Below are 14347 nucleotides of genomic sequence, written 5' to 3'. Positions count from 1 at the left end.
ACTTATGGAAACCTAACCCAACCTAAAGTAATGTAACCTAACCCCCACACCCATCCCTAGTGTGCAAATGTACAGCCCAAATTACACAAGTCTAATGCATTGTATTATCTATCACTTGTTTTATAGCTATGAAACCGGTTTTCTGAGATGTAACCTAAGCGTAATTCTTGAATGTGTTTATAATAACCAACAAGTACCATAAAAAGTCCAAATTTTGAAATCGTCCTTTACGATTTAAGAATATTCAAAATACATTCGTGACAAAAGTGACATCGCGTTACTATAAAATTATACATACAAATATATGCCTCAGAATCGACATGAAAATCGTTTAGGAACACATTTTCGTCGTTTCAGTCAGACCTATTTGATATTTTTGAACATAAAAATAATAAAATATCAAAATGTTCTTGGCGATAACGTATTTTGGCTCGGACCAGTCTAAGCTTTATCAATAGCTCCTAATCATATATTTTATCATTTTCAAATTCCCTTTCAGAAAGCAAATTTACACATTCGTGAGATTGAACTCGATGACAGACAGATAGGCATGAATAGAGAAAAAAACTTCGTCAACGCTCTTATTGGGTACCATTTCCTGTCTTTGGATAGGATAATGGCCTATTCATATCCCAAAAAAATGACTGAACGGTTCACCGTAAAAAGATTCTTTGTTCAAACATTGATTTGAACGTATAATGTATTACTACATCATAGTAACACATTTTTAATTACTGAGAGTGGTCTTATTTTAGGACTTGAATAAACTTTTCATTCAAAATGGCCATTGGCAGATAGGACACGATATTCAGTGCCAAAAAAACCGCATGGCCATTACAGAAATTCAAAATAATGACAACTATAATGGCTATTTTGACGTAATAAAAAAAAAAAATCCTACGAAAAACTTAGCCTTTAATACCCTGTAATTTTCAATTTGATCCATACTTACTCTGAGGAATTATCACAGCCATCAATTAGTATCACCACTACCAATCATGCTTAACTGCAAGCTATTCTTAATCACATTTCATAAGCCCAAAGATATCAAACAGTTCGTGGTAACGAACTGTTTGGTAACGTGACTTATATCTTGATGATATAAATCATCAAGATTAGTCTTACCCGTCAAAAGTTACGAGCCTGAGAAAATTTGTCTTATTTTAGAAAATAAGGGGAAATACCCCCTGAAAGTCATACGATCTAAAAATCACACCATCAGATTCAGCGTATCAGACAACCTTGTTGTAGAAGTTTCAAGACCCTATCTACAAAAATGTGGAATTTCGCATTTTTTGCCAGAAGACAAATCACAGATGTGTGTTTATTTGTTTTGTTTTTTGTTATATTGTTGTTCTTTTTCCACAGGGGTGATCGTATCGACTCAGTGGTCCTAGAATGTCGCGAAAGGGCTCATTCTAACGGAAGTTAAAAGTTCTACTGTCCTATGCTCTAGTCCCATGCTCATTTTTTCCCCAAAGTCACCGGATCAAAATTCTGAGATAGCCATTTTATTCAGCATAATCGAAAAACCTAATAACTATGTCTTTGGGGACGATTTACTCCCCCGCAGTCCCCATGGGAGGGGCTGCAAGTTACAAACTTTGACCTGTGTTTACATATAGTAATGGTTACTGGGAAGTGTACAGACGTTTTCAGGGGGATTTTTTTGGTTTGGGGGGAGAGTCTAGGGGGGGGGGTTACGTGGGAGGATGTTTCCATGGAGGAACTTCTCATGGGAGAAGAGACTTTCAATGGAGGGGGCAAAGGATTTTCTAGCATTATTAACAACAATGAAAAAATAAATATGAAAAGTTTTTTTCTACTGAAAGTGAGGAGCAGCATTAAAACTTAAAACGAACAGAAATTATTACGCATATGAGGGGTTTACCTCCTCGTAATACCTCGCTCTTTACGCTAAATTATTTGTGTAATTTCAACTATTTATTCTACGGCCTTTGTGATTCAGGGGTCATTCTTAAGGAATTTGGACAAAATTTAAGCTTTAGTGTAAAGAGCGAGGTATCGACGAGGGGTGAGCCCCCTCATATACGCAATAAAAACATACGAATATAGAAGTTCGCTATGTAAGTTAATTCTTAAGTTACGTATATTTTTTACTTATGAAAACGTTAGTAAAAAATTAAAAGTTATAGTTGCCTTTTTAAGTAATCAAAAAATTGGAGGGCAACTAGGCCTCCTCTCTTGTTCCTTTTTTCTCAAAATCTTCCAATTAAAACTATGAAAAAGCCATTTAGCCCAAAAAAATTAATATGCAAATTTCGTTTTAATTGTTTATGTGCGGAGAGCCAAGATCAAAAAATACATTAATTTAAAAACGTCCAGAAATTAAACAAAAAAAAAAGTTTTTTTAAATGAAAGTAAGGAGCGACATTAAAACTTAAAACGAACAGAAATTACTCCGTATATGAAAGGGGCTCTTCCTACTCAACGCCTCGTTCTTTACGCAAAAGTTTTTTATATTTTTAAGAAGTCGAGTTAAGAGAAAGAGTCAAACTTAAGCATAAAGAGCGAGGCGTTGAGGAGGAAAAGCCCCTTTCATACACGGAGTAATTTCTGTTCGTTTTAAGTTTTAATGTCGCTCCTTACTTTCATTTAAAAAAAAACTTTTTTTTTGTTTAATTATCTCTTAAATCTTTCAGTATCTTCAGATGAACTTCAGATGGAGAATAATTTCATTTGTACATCCACACACTAAGCCAGAATATGGATCCTGATTTTTCCACCAAGATTTCCACTATGTTCATTTAGTTAGAACAATAAGAAGCTTTTTTTAAAGTTCTAACAAATTTAAGCGTAAAGAGCGAGGTGTAGAGGAGGGGCAATTCCCATCGTATACGTGCTAATTTCTGTTCGTTTTAAGTTTTAATATTGCTCCTTACTTTCAAATAAAAAACTTTTGTTATTTTTATTTAATAGAATCAAGAAGGCCACCGCTGCACGTCCCGAGTTGGATGGCTCAATTACATCCACACTTGACATTCTGTCAATTTCTTCCATAATTGCCTAGCGTTTCGATTCAGGAATTCGACAAGGATATTGATCTAGGTTTATAGGGAGCAAGAGTAATACTAAGGTTCACACTACACTCCTAATGCGAAATAACCAATACCCATTACGATTTATAGGCTAAATTCATTATTAACAAGCTTTAAAGTCCTAGAAACCAGTCCTAGAAAAGACCTCCCGCTTGAAATCTCCCTGAGCCAATATTACTCAATCGCCATCTCAGGTCGCCACGATCATTGCAAAGCTGGGGAACAACCCAAAAAGGGTTAGACAATATACCTCACTTTCATTCATCAGGTTGTCACAAAGACCAAAAACTCGAACTCATTAAGAACTGATCATGAACAAACAATGAACCACATAAACACAAAACAAGTCAACACCAACACCTCCCACCTAACATAAATAGCCGCTACAACACCCTCATGGTGAGAATCTCAAAGGGGTAATGAAACAAAAATAAATAGAGAAGTAAACAAAATTGGGGAGTGGGTAGAAATCAGTCTCTACCCCTCTTATTGCATATAGTCTTTTTAGGTAACATAAAAGATTATGTTCATATCCCTACAACCACAAAGGTAGAGAGGGAGAGATTATGAAGACTGCCAGAAAATATATTGAGGGCTGGGCAAGAGCTACCAGGACCTTGGTTTTCACTGAGATAACTTTTAAGTTAATAATTTTTTGAATTTGGAAATACTATAAAAAACAGTTCTTTTAATGTATACATTATCAATAAAATATTTTGTTAAGAGTTTTGGTTACTATTAGCACGATTCACTACTTACATATACTTCATTACCTCAAACTGTTTATTACTAAAAAAAAGTCCAATATTTCAATTTCAAACGTCGATAATAACAAAGTTGCTGGTAATACTTGTCTCCTCCCTTGTAAGGTATTCCTTGAAGGCACTCATGATACCCACCTTCCACTTCTCCCCATTTTGTGCCGTTGAGCGCATGAATTTGACCTTAAATGGTAACAAGGAAATACTTCTCTAGAATAACAGGAGAGCTATCAATCCAAAGCACCCATATTCTGGTTAATAGAAAACAGCTTCTACCCCACCTCCTCCCCAGACTCTCTCTTACGGGTACACACACACAAATATATATATACATATATATATATATATATATATATATATATATATATATATATATATATATATATATATATATATATATATATATATATATATATATATATATATATATATATATATATATATATCTGAAGGTTCACGAAAAGTTAGAGAATTTGCGTGTAAAAATGCGCTTTTTCCGAAAACGAGGCATATTTCCTCAGACGTGTAACTTTCGGTGGATAACTTTAAGCTAATATATATTTATATTTTTTTTTTATTTGGGATCACCATGAAAAGCCTATTCTTTATATATATCGTTATCGTTATATATATATCGTATATATATCGTTATATATATCGTTATATATATCCTTGTCTATATTTATCTGAAGGTTCACAGAGAGTTAGAAAACTTGGGAATAAAAACAGAAATTTTGTGGCAAGAGGCATCCCTCTCCCACCTACACAATGACTTACCGGCCCTCCCCAAAAACCAACTGAACCCTAAATCAAGTGAGAGAACTCAGTTAAATGGAGCCTGAAACTATGGTCTATATTTACCTTTACTTGGCTCTCTTTGGAATAAAATTGTAGTCTGTCCCAGAAAATAGCAGGGAATGTCACTTTACCGCACCACAGTCTTTTTGGCAACTTATAAAAGGCACCATAACTTTTAATTTCCATCTAATTGAGCCTTCTGTCGTTTTTCTAGGGCTACTGGTTCGATAGGATCACCCCTCCGGAAAAAAATATAAACAAACAAATAAACAAGCATCAGTGATCTTCCTTCTAAAAAAATGCAACGATTTTGTAGATGGGATCTTAGAACCTCCAGAATAGTCTTCGGATATGCTGAATTGGTTGTTTGCTTCCTTTTTCAAAAAGCAGGCAATTTTTTTCAGGTTCGTAGCTTTTAATTAGTAATTTTAAATTTGACGAATTGCACATATTTGGAAATGCAATCGAAGACAGATTCTTTTGATATATGCAATGTTATCAAAACTCTCTTTTTTAAGAGTATTAGCCCAAGTCACCCCTTCATCAAATTAATCTAAATCGAAATCTTAGTCCAAAAAAGAATTTTTTCAATGACAAGTGTAGTGCTACATTAGACCCAAGACGAGCATAAATAGAGGTTTAATGCAACCAGAAATTACCAGAAACAGAAGGGGGACTAACGCCCAATAAACCTTCGAAATGCCCAAGTATTCTATTCGAGCAGTACGGTTTAATTTGTCAAAACAACAACAACAACAACAACAAAAAATAAAATAAGCGCCACAGCGAAGAAAGATGAAAAGAGCTAAGTGGCTATTTAATATATGACGATTTTCATTCTCCGAATTCTCAGCAGTTTTGGATTGATTGATGTTATAAAAGAGGAAATATTTAAAAAACATTTTGTTTTCACTAAAGCGCAAATGACACTCTTGCCTTTAGAACGGTTAGAGGGTGCTATTCGCAATATCGAGGCGTTAGTCATGCTTCTGTTTGTGGTAATTTATGTTAGTTTTAAGTTTGACTAAATAAAAAAACAAGTTTTTTAACTGCAAGTAAGGAGCGACATTAAAACTTAAAACAAACAGAAATTGTTCCGTCTATGAAAGGGGTTGTACCCTCCTCAACGCCTCGCTCTTTACGCTAAAGTTTGACTCTTTGTCACAACTGTACTTTTCAAAACAATAAAAAACGTTTTTGAACTAATCCATGTTTTGATTTTGGCTCACCACACATGAATAATTATAAAAAAAATTGCAAATATTTTTTTTTTGTTGCTAAATAGCTTTTTTATAGTTTTGATCGGACGATTTTGATAAAACAAAAGGGTGGCGGAGAAGGCCTAGCTGCCCTCAAGTTTTTGGTTTCTTAAAAATGCAACTATAATTTTCTTTTTTTTTTACGAACGTTTTTGTTATATTTGTGTATTTTTATGAGGTTTATGAGAGGGTTCGCTCCCTCATCAGTATCTTGCTCTTTACAGTAGAGCTTGAATTTTGTCCCAATTTTGTAAGAATGACCCTGAATCATAAAGGCCGTAGAATAAATAGTAGAAATTACTAAAAATACTTTAGCGTAAAGAGCAAGGTATGGTGAAGAGGACGAACTCCCTTATATACGTCGTAATATTTTCTGTTAGTTTTAAGTTTTAATGTTGCTCAATGCTTCCAGTTGAAAAAAAAAATTGTTTATTTTCTCATTTTTTTTTTTAATAATGCTAGAAAATCCTGCGCTCCCTTCATGGAGATTTTCTTCCCTCATAATAAATTCCTCCGTGGAAAGATCCTCCTAGGTAATCCCTCTCCCGAGCCACTCCCACCCCAACGCGAAAAAGTCCCCCCTGAAAACGTCTGTACACTTCCTAATAACCATCACTATATGTAAACAATGGTCAAAGTTTGTAACTTGAAGCCCCTCCCCTGGGGACTGTGGGGGATTAAGTCGTCCCCAAAGACACAGTTATTAGGTTTTCGACTATGCAAACAGAATGGCTATCTCAAAATTTTGATCCGGTTACTTTGGGGGGGAAATGTGCATGGGAGGGGGCCTAGGTGCCCTCCAATTTTTGGTCATTTAAAAAGGGCACTAGAGCTTTTAATTTACGTTATAATGAGCCCTATCGCAACATTCTAGGACCACTGGGTCGATACGATCACCCTGGAAAAAAGAAACAAACAAACAAATAAACGCGCATCCGTGATCTGTCTTCTGGCAAAAAATACAAAATTCCTCATTTTTGTAGGTAGGAGCTTTAAACTTCTACTGTAGGGTTCTCTGATACGCCGAATCTGATGGTGTGATTTTCATTCTATCACTTTTAGGGTGTGTTTCCCCTATTTTCTAAAATAAGGCAAATTTTCTCAGGCTCGTAACTTTTGATGGGTAAGACTAAAGTTGACGAAACTTATATTTTTAAAATCAGCATTTAAATGCGATTCTTGTGATATAACTATTGTTATCAAAATTCCGTTTTTTAGAGTTCTGGTTACTATTGAGCCGGGTCGCTCCTTGGGCCTACTACAGTTCGTTACCACGAACTGTTTGATTTGATCATTCATTGTAATTTCCGTTCATTTGGCGGTTTCCTTTACTTCATTGATAACAATTTATGTTCATTTTGAATTTGGATTATTATTTGCCTCCTTTTCTACTCGTCTTCGGTTTAATAAAGCTCTTTACTGTTATTTAAGAAAATTATTTTTTGGAAATGTTTAATTGACATTGTTTTCTTATTGTTAATAGAAGTAATGATTGTAAGAAAAAAAAATCGTCGGTTTTTCTTCTTAAAAATTAAGATTTTGATTTGCTATTAACATTTTTGACCTTAATAATACTCTCATTATAGAATTTCTGGTGTATGGGAGGGGAACATTATTCAAATTAATAAATTGAAAACATGCTTGATTTTGCCCTTCTATATAGCTGAAACCGTCCCAAGCCCCATTCTGTTACAACCTTTAATAAAGACGAATAAAAATCAACCATTTTATTATGAGAATCTTATTGCGTTATTTTTTTTTTTAACTGCTTGTTTGTTATCTTCATAACCTGAAATTTAAGCAGATCAGCATTAAAAAATGTTTATCACCAAGAATCAATACGGTCGCACTTTTCTTTAAAATGTATGGCCCTTTAAAAGCCCCTTTTGCACCCCTCCAACCAAAAAAGCCAAAATTTAAAATCTTCTTGGTCAGACGGCCCAATTTCCCCTCCAAATTTAAGCTGGCTATTTTAAACCGGTAATGTATACCCTTAGATGCATCTGAAATATTGCAGATACGTTCTATTGACAACCTGGGTGCACATAATTTCTTTTCATTTACCTGAACATCCCCCTCAACATTCCCTGAAAGTTTCAACTTATTGCCTTCAACCGATCCAACGTTAACGATCGAACCGATGTAACATCAAGATGTTACAGATTCACCATCTTTACAACATGGATGTACAAAGTGTCTTCGGTTTTCTTTTGAATGCCCTTAGCCGTTTCATTCTTGGCTGCTTCTGAAATTTTGCAGATACGTCCGTTTGACACATAATGTCTTTCAATTTAGTTCAATATCTTCTGAACTTTCCCTGCGAGTTTCAACTTAATACCCAAGGCCGTTTGTGAAATACTCCAGATATGCGATTTTGACAACCTGGAGGCAATTAATGTCGTTTAATTTCGTTCAATATCCTCCTAACATTTTCTGAAAATTTCAACTTTGGATTTACTTCAGCCCCCCCCCAACATTCCCTACGTATGTTCATTCCAAATATATTGCAGATAAACATATTTGACAATCTAGAAGAACTTATTGTTTTTGGATTAACTCGAGCAGCCCCCTCAACATTCTCCTAAATTTTAAACTTAGAACACTTGGCTGTTTCCGTAATCTCGTAATATCCCATGTTTCTTAAATATTGCAGATACTCTCTTTTGACAGCCTGGACGCATACAGTGTCTTTTAATTTGCCTTAACATCACTCTCAACATCGTGCGGAAGTTCCAGCTCCATACCCTTATCTTTTCCTAAGGTATTCAAGATACGCCCTTTTGAGAACCTGGACGCACGGATAGTCTTTTGATTTAGTTCCGATTCCCGTCAACATTCAAATTCCAATTCCCGTCATCCCGTCAACCTCAAAGTTTCGACTTAATACACTTAGTTGTTTCTGAGGCTTTGCGAAATTCTAACAGCCTGATTGAGCATAGTGTCGTTTAGTTTTGTTTTAAGCACCCCTCAACATCCCCTGAAAGTTTCAACTGAATATCCTTAGCATTTTCTGAAAAGTCATGGATCTGTTCTTTTGACATTTGGATATACTTATTGTCTTTTAATAGATTTAACACCCCCTTCAATATACCCTGAAAGTTTCAAGTTAATACCCTGTAATTCCTAAGATATTGCAGATCCGCCTGTTTGACAACCAGCACATACAGTATCTTTTAATTTAATTGAACAGCTCCTCAATATTCCCTGAAAATTTCACCTTAATACCCTCAGCCTTTCCGGTTATCCAGGGTTATACATGCCCCTCTTTCCCATGCCCCTTTATGTAACCAGTAGACATAAAGCCCTTACATCAGGGGCTGTGGGAGTCATGTCATCTCCAGATCCCTAGTTCTTGGACCTTTCGACAATTTCTTTAAAAGTTACAACTTACAAATTCTGATAAAATGTCTTATCAGAACGGTTTGGAGGGGGGCTGGTCGCCCTTCAATCAATGTCAGTTCTTATGATATGCACTACGACTTCCAACGTCCAATAGAATGAACCCATTCCAAAGTTTCCACGACTAATGCTTCCTTAAGAAATGGTCTGGGAAAAGATAAATAAATAACATATTGAAACCATTAATATAAATGCGACAAATAAGACAGCTGTTAAAAAGATCTGAAGGACTCGGTAGCAGAGGTGTCACTTCAGAGTATGGATTAAACGACGGATATGATCACAAGTCCAAGGATAATTAAGCTAATGAATAAGCTATAATCTTATCAAAGTGAAACACAACTTCATCTACTCAGAGTAAAATGAATAAAAAAGACGTTAGCTTGAAAAAAAGCAACAAATAAAAGACGGGAGATCTTTAAACTTACTTCTAAGTCAAGTCCGTTAGTTTTACAGCAAGAATAAGGCACAGCACATCTTTCAACACTTGGGTTAGATTCATTGCACATAAAATATTCATTCTTCGACCAGTCGTGGTAACCATAACGTTCGGTTAGTCCACAACATCCAAACTGAAAAATTATTGAAGCTAATTAAAATTTCTTTTGTGCAATGTTTCTATAGTAACAGGAATAAATGAAGAATCCCTACGATCACACGGTAGATTAAGTAAAATGAATTGTTCATATCAAGCAGTTCGTGGTAACGAACTGTAGTAAGGAGCAACCCGGCTCAATAGTAACCAAAACTCTAAAAAATGGGATTTTGATACCAATAATTACATCATAAGAATCTGATTTTTATGCTGATTTTAAATATATAAGTTTCATCAAGTTTAGTCTTACCCAAGAAAAGTTAAGAGCCTGAGAAAATTTGCCTTATTTAGAAAATAGGGAGAAATATCCCGTAAAAGTCAAAGAATCTTAATGAAAATCACACTTAATGAAAATCAGATTTAGCGTATTAGAGAACCATAATGTCTAAGTTTCAAGTTCCTATCTACAAAAATATGGAATTTTGTATTTTTTGCCAGAAGACAGATCCTCCAACCAATTGACTCTAGTTCATATATGGAAAATTTGTCATTATAATTGATATTTTCAATAATTGATATAATTGATATTTTCAATTATAATGGAAGAACCAACCGTGCCGAGCCGGGGAGACCCTCCAAAAGACTGACTTTAGTTCGACAATGTGGAGTGACATGAGAGGTGTAGCATAAGTGGGAGATGGTAACGTCGACAATGAATGGGGGGAAATTAATGCCAGGTTTTTCTTCTCACTCAATTGGACTGTCTGTCTTGGTTTTTTCTACAATTAGCCATTACTTGATATCCTACGACTATTCCATTTTAATTCCGTATAGTTAATTATTCCGTATAGTGAAGGGGTTGCCCCTCCTCAACACCTCGCTCTTTACGCAAAAAGTTTGACTCTTTGTCACAACTCTACTTTTTAAAACCATAAAAAAAAACTTTAGCGTAAAGAGCGAGGTGTTGAGGAGGGGACAACTCCTTTACTATACAGAATAATTTCTGTTTGTTTTAAGTTTTAATGTCGCTCCTTACTTTCAGTTAAAAAAAACTTGTTTTTCTTTTATTTCAAATAAAGAACGACTTAATAACCTGAATCGCAAAGTAACTATTCTGGATATAAAGGGACTGCCACCCCTTTTTCAGCTCAAATGTTGTAAATGTCATAAGTAAAAATAATAATAACAATAATAATAAAAAAGTAACTGGCACCAAGAACCTACTTTATTCGCTAAGTTCTAATAAGCTTTCAACAAACAAAAAGGTAAACTTTAACGTAAAAAGAAAACGGTGAGGGAAGAGGATTCTAGACGCATTCGCAGGGTAACATTCAGGCAAACATTATTCATTGTGAATGCTCCAATCCCAACTCGCTCAGTGTAAGCATGAATGTTAATGCAACCTTAAACTCGGATCTTTCGTAAGAAGAGGGAAGCCGCAGACCTTTGAGCACACCATCGTAACCGCATAGTCCAAAGAAAGGTCCAAAGGCGCATGGATTAGTCCGAGAATAAGTTTTATGCGATATCAATAAAGACAAAACAAAAAAAAAACTAATGGATCTATCAGTGAAGAGTTCAGGTCCCACATTTAAGATGTTTATATTGGCCAACCTTAAAAATGTTTTCAGTTCCGTGTGCATTTTCAATCCGTATGCTAAGTATTAACTAAGGTTGCAACTCTCCACCTCAATTGCCAACCCACACAGCTTACCATCCCGAAACAACAATACGGGCGAGTTCCAAAAATTTAGCCTTTTCTCGTACAAGAAGGGTGTTGCCCCCTCTCCTAAACACCTCAGTCTTCACGCTGAATTGCTATTTAATACTTAAAAAAATGTTTTTAATGTTCTAATTAAGTGACTCTTGTTTTTGGGGAGTCGTTATTAATGAATTGGGATAAAATTCGAACATTAGAGTAAAGAGCGGGATGTTGAGGAGGGGACAATTCTCTTTATTTACGTAATGATTTATGTATGTTTTAAATTTTTATGCTCCTTTTTTACTTTCAGTTTTAATGAGCGAATTTCAGTTTAAAAAAAATTAATTTAATATCAGATTTCCTTTTTATTCCGGGAAATCCGACTCCACTTCCACGGAAAAGCCCCCTCCCAACGACCATTTATTTTCCTCCTGGACCCATCACAGGTCGTTTCATACCCGAAACCGAAATTTTCTCAGGTTTTTTTCTTGTTGTTATTACGTATATGAGAGAGTTGCCTCCTTCTCTGTACCTCGTAATTTACGCTAAACAGTTGGTGGATTTGTAAAAAGCTTATTATTCTAATTAAAAGGGCGGTGTGTGTCAGGATTCATACTTCAATAATTCTAACAAAAAGACAAACATTAGCTTAAAGAATGCAGTAGCTTATCCCGAACTGTTTGTCTAATATAAATGAATAAACAAATCTTAAAACGAGTTCAGCTAAAACTGAAAGTGCAAATCAAGCTTAAAATGAACAAAACTATTTTACTATTGTAGCATAAATAAAACCCAAAACAAACATAAATTAAATTAACAATCAAAGCAAACAAAGGTACAACACGAAAATGAATAAATACATCTTAAAACGAATAAAGCTTTAATTAAATATGCGAATCAATATAGAAACGAACAAAAATCAATTCAAAGAAGAGTATGGGTACTGTCTCCTTCCCTACCTGTAGAAGTCTAAAACCTACTACGTCATTGGCACTTTACTGAAAATGAATTATATTACAAATATTTTCTTACATACTTATTACAACATTGAAAATAATAATGAAATTACAGTAAAAAAATATTTTGAAAAGATGGGTTTTTCAGCATCTGATGTCATTATATATCAAATATTTAGTTTAATCTTATTTCTTCCCAAAACCGTTGACAACAAATTTAGTTTCAAACAGTTCGTGGTAACGAACTCTAAAAAACAGAATTTTGATACCAATAGTTACATAAAAAAAATTACCATTTTAATGCTGATTTTAAATATATAGTGTTTTATCAAGTTTAGTAATATCCATCAAAAGTTACGAGTCTGAGAAAATCTTCCTTATTTTAGAAAACAGGGGGAATCACCGCCTAGAAGTCATAGAATCTTAACGAAAATCACACCATCAGATTCAGCGAATCAAAGAACCCTACTGTAGAACTTTCAAGCTCTCTTTTACAAGAATGTGGAATTTTGTGGAACTTGTACAGATAACGGATGCTGTTTCTTTTTTTTTTTTTTCTTTTTTTTTTCAGGGGTGATCGTATCTACCCAGTGGTCCTAGAATGTCGCGAAGCGGATAATTCTAATGGTAATAAAAAGTTCTAGTGCCCTTTTTAAGCGACCGAAAAAATTGGAGGGCACCTAGGCACCCTCCCACGCACATTTTTCCCCAAAGTCACTGGATCAAAATTTTGAAATAGCCATTCTGTTCAGCTTAGTCGAAAACCTAATAACTATTTCTTTGGGGATGACTTATTCCCCCAAAGTCCACGTAGGAGGGGCTGCAAGTTACAAAACTTGACCATTGTCAAACAGTTCGTGGTAACGAACTGTAGTAAGGAGCGACCCGGCTCAATAGTAACCAAAACTCTAAAAAATGGAATTTGATGCCAATAGTTATATCAAAAGAATCGAATTTTAATGCTGTTTTTAAATATATAACTTTCATCAAGTTTAGTCTTACCCATCAAAAGTTACGAGCCTGAGAAAATTTGCCCAATTTAAGAAAATAGGGGGAATACCCCCTAAAATTCATAGAATCTTAACAAAAATCACACCATCAAATTTAGCGTATCAGAGAACCCTGCTGTACAAGTTCCAAGCTCCAATCTACAACAATGTGGAATTTTGTATTTTTTGCCAGAAGACAAATCGTGGATGCGTGTTTATTTGTTGTTTTTTTTTTTTTTTCTGTTTCCCAGGGGTGACTGTATCGACCCAGTGGTCCTAGAATTTTGCGAGAGGGCTCATTAGAACGGAAATGAAAAGTTCTAGTGCCCTTTAAAAGTGACCTAAAAATTGAAGGGCACCTAGGCCCCCCTCAACGATCATTTTTTTTCAAAGTCGTCGGATCAAAATTCTGAGATAGCCATTTTATTCAGCATAGTCGAAAAACCTTATAACAATGTCTTTGGGGACGACTTACTCCCCTACAGTCCTCGTGGGAGGGGCCGCAAGTTACAAACTTTGCCCAGTGTTTGCATATAGTAATGGTTATTGGGAAGTGTACAGACGTTTTCAGGGGAATTTTTCGGCTAGGAAGAGGCGTTGAGAAGAGGGGGTTATGTGGAAAAACTTTCCGTGGAGGAATTTGTCATAGGGGATGAAGATTCCATGAAGGGGGCGCAGTATTTTCAAGCATTCTTTAAAAAAACACTGAAAAATAAATATGAAAAAGTTTTTTCAACTGATAGTAAGGAGTAGCATTAAAACTAAAAACGAACAGAAAATATTACGCATATAAGGGGTTCACCTCCTCCCAATACCTCACTCTTTACGCTAAAGTATTTTTAGTAATTTCAACTATTTATTCTACGGCCTTTGTGATTCAGGGGACAAA

General features: G+C 35.1%; 1 protein-coding gene across 4 annotated transcripts in view; it reads right to left on the bottom strand.

Moving 5' to 3' along the window:
• The window catches only part of LOC136030234 (tetraspanin-33-like), a 183380-nt gene that overhangs the window by 64157 nt on the left and 104876 nt on the right, over positions 1-14347 (bottom strand). For all 4 annotated transcript variants that reach the window (XM_065709055.1, XM_065709054.1, XM_065709057.1 and 1 more), the window contains one exon: positions 9705-9848. In XM_065709055.1, the coding sequence (XP_065565127.1) occupies positions 9705-9848 (144 nt within the window). The remainder of the gene's footprint in view (positions 1-9704; positions 9849-14347) is intronic.

The sequence above is a fragment of the Artemia franciscana genome, chromosome 8, assembly GCF_032884065.1.
Source record: "Artemia franciscana chromosome 8, ASM3288406v1, whole genome shotgun sequence".
NCBI lineage: Eukaryota > Metazoa > Arthropoda > Branchiopoda > Anostraca > Artemiidae > Artemia > Artemia franciscana.
This window is presented reverse-complemented; position numbering and strand designations above follow the sequence as displayed.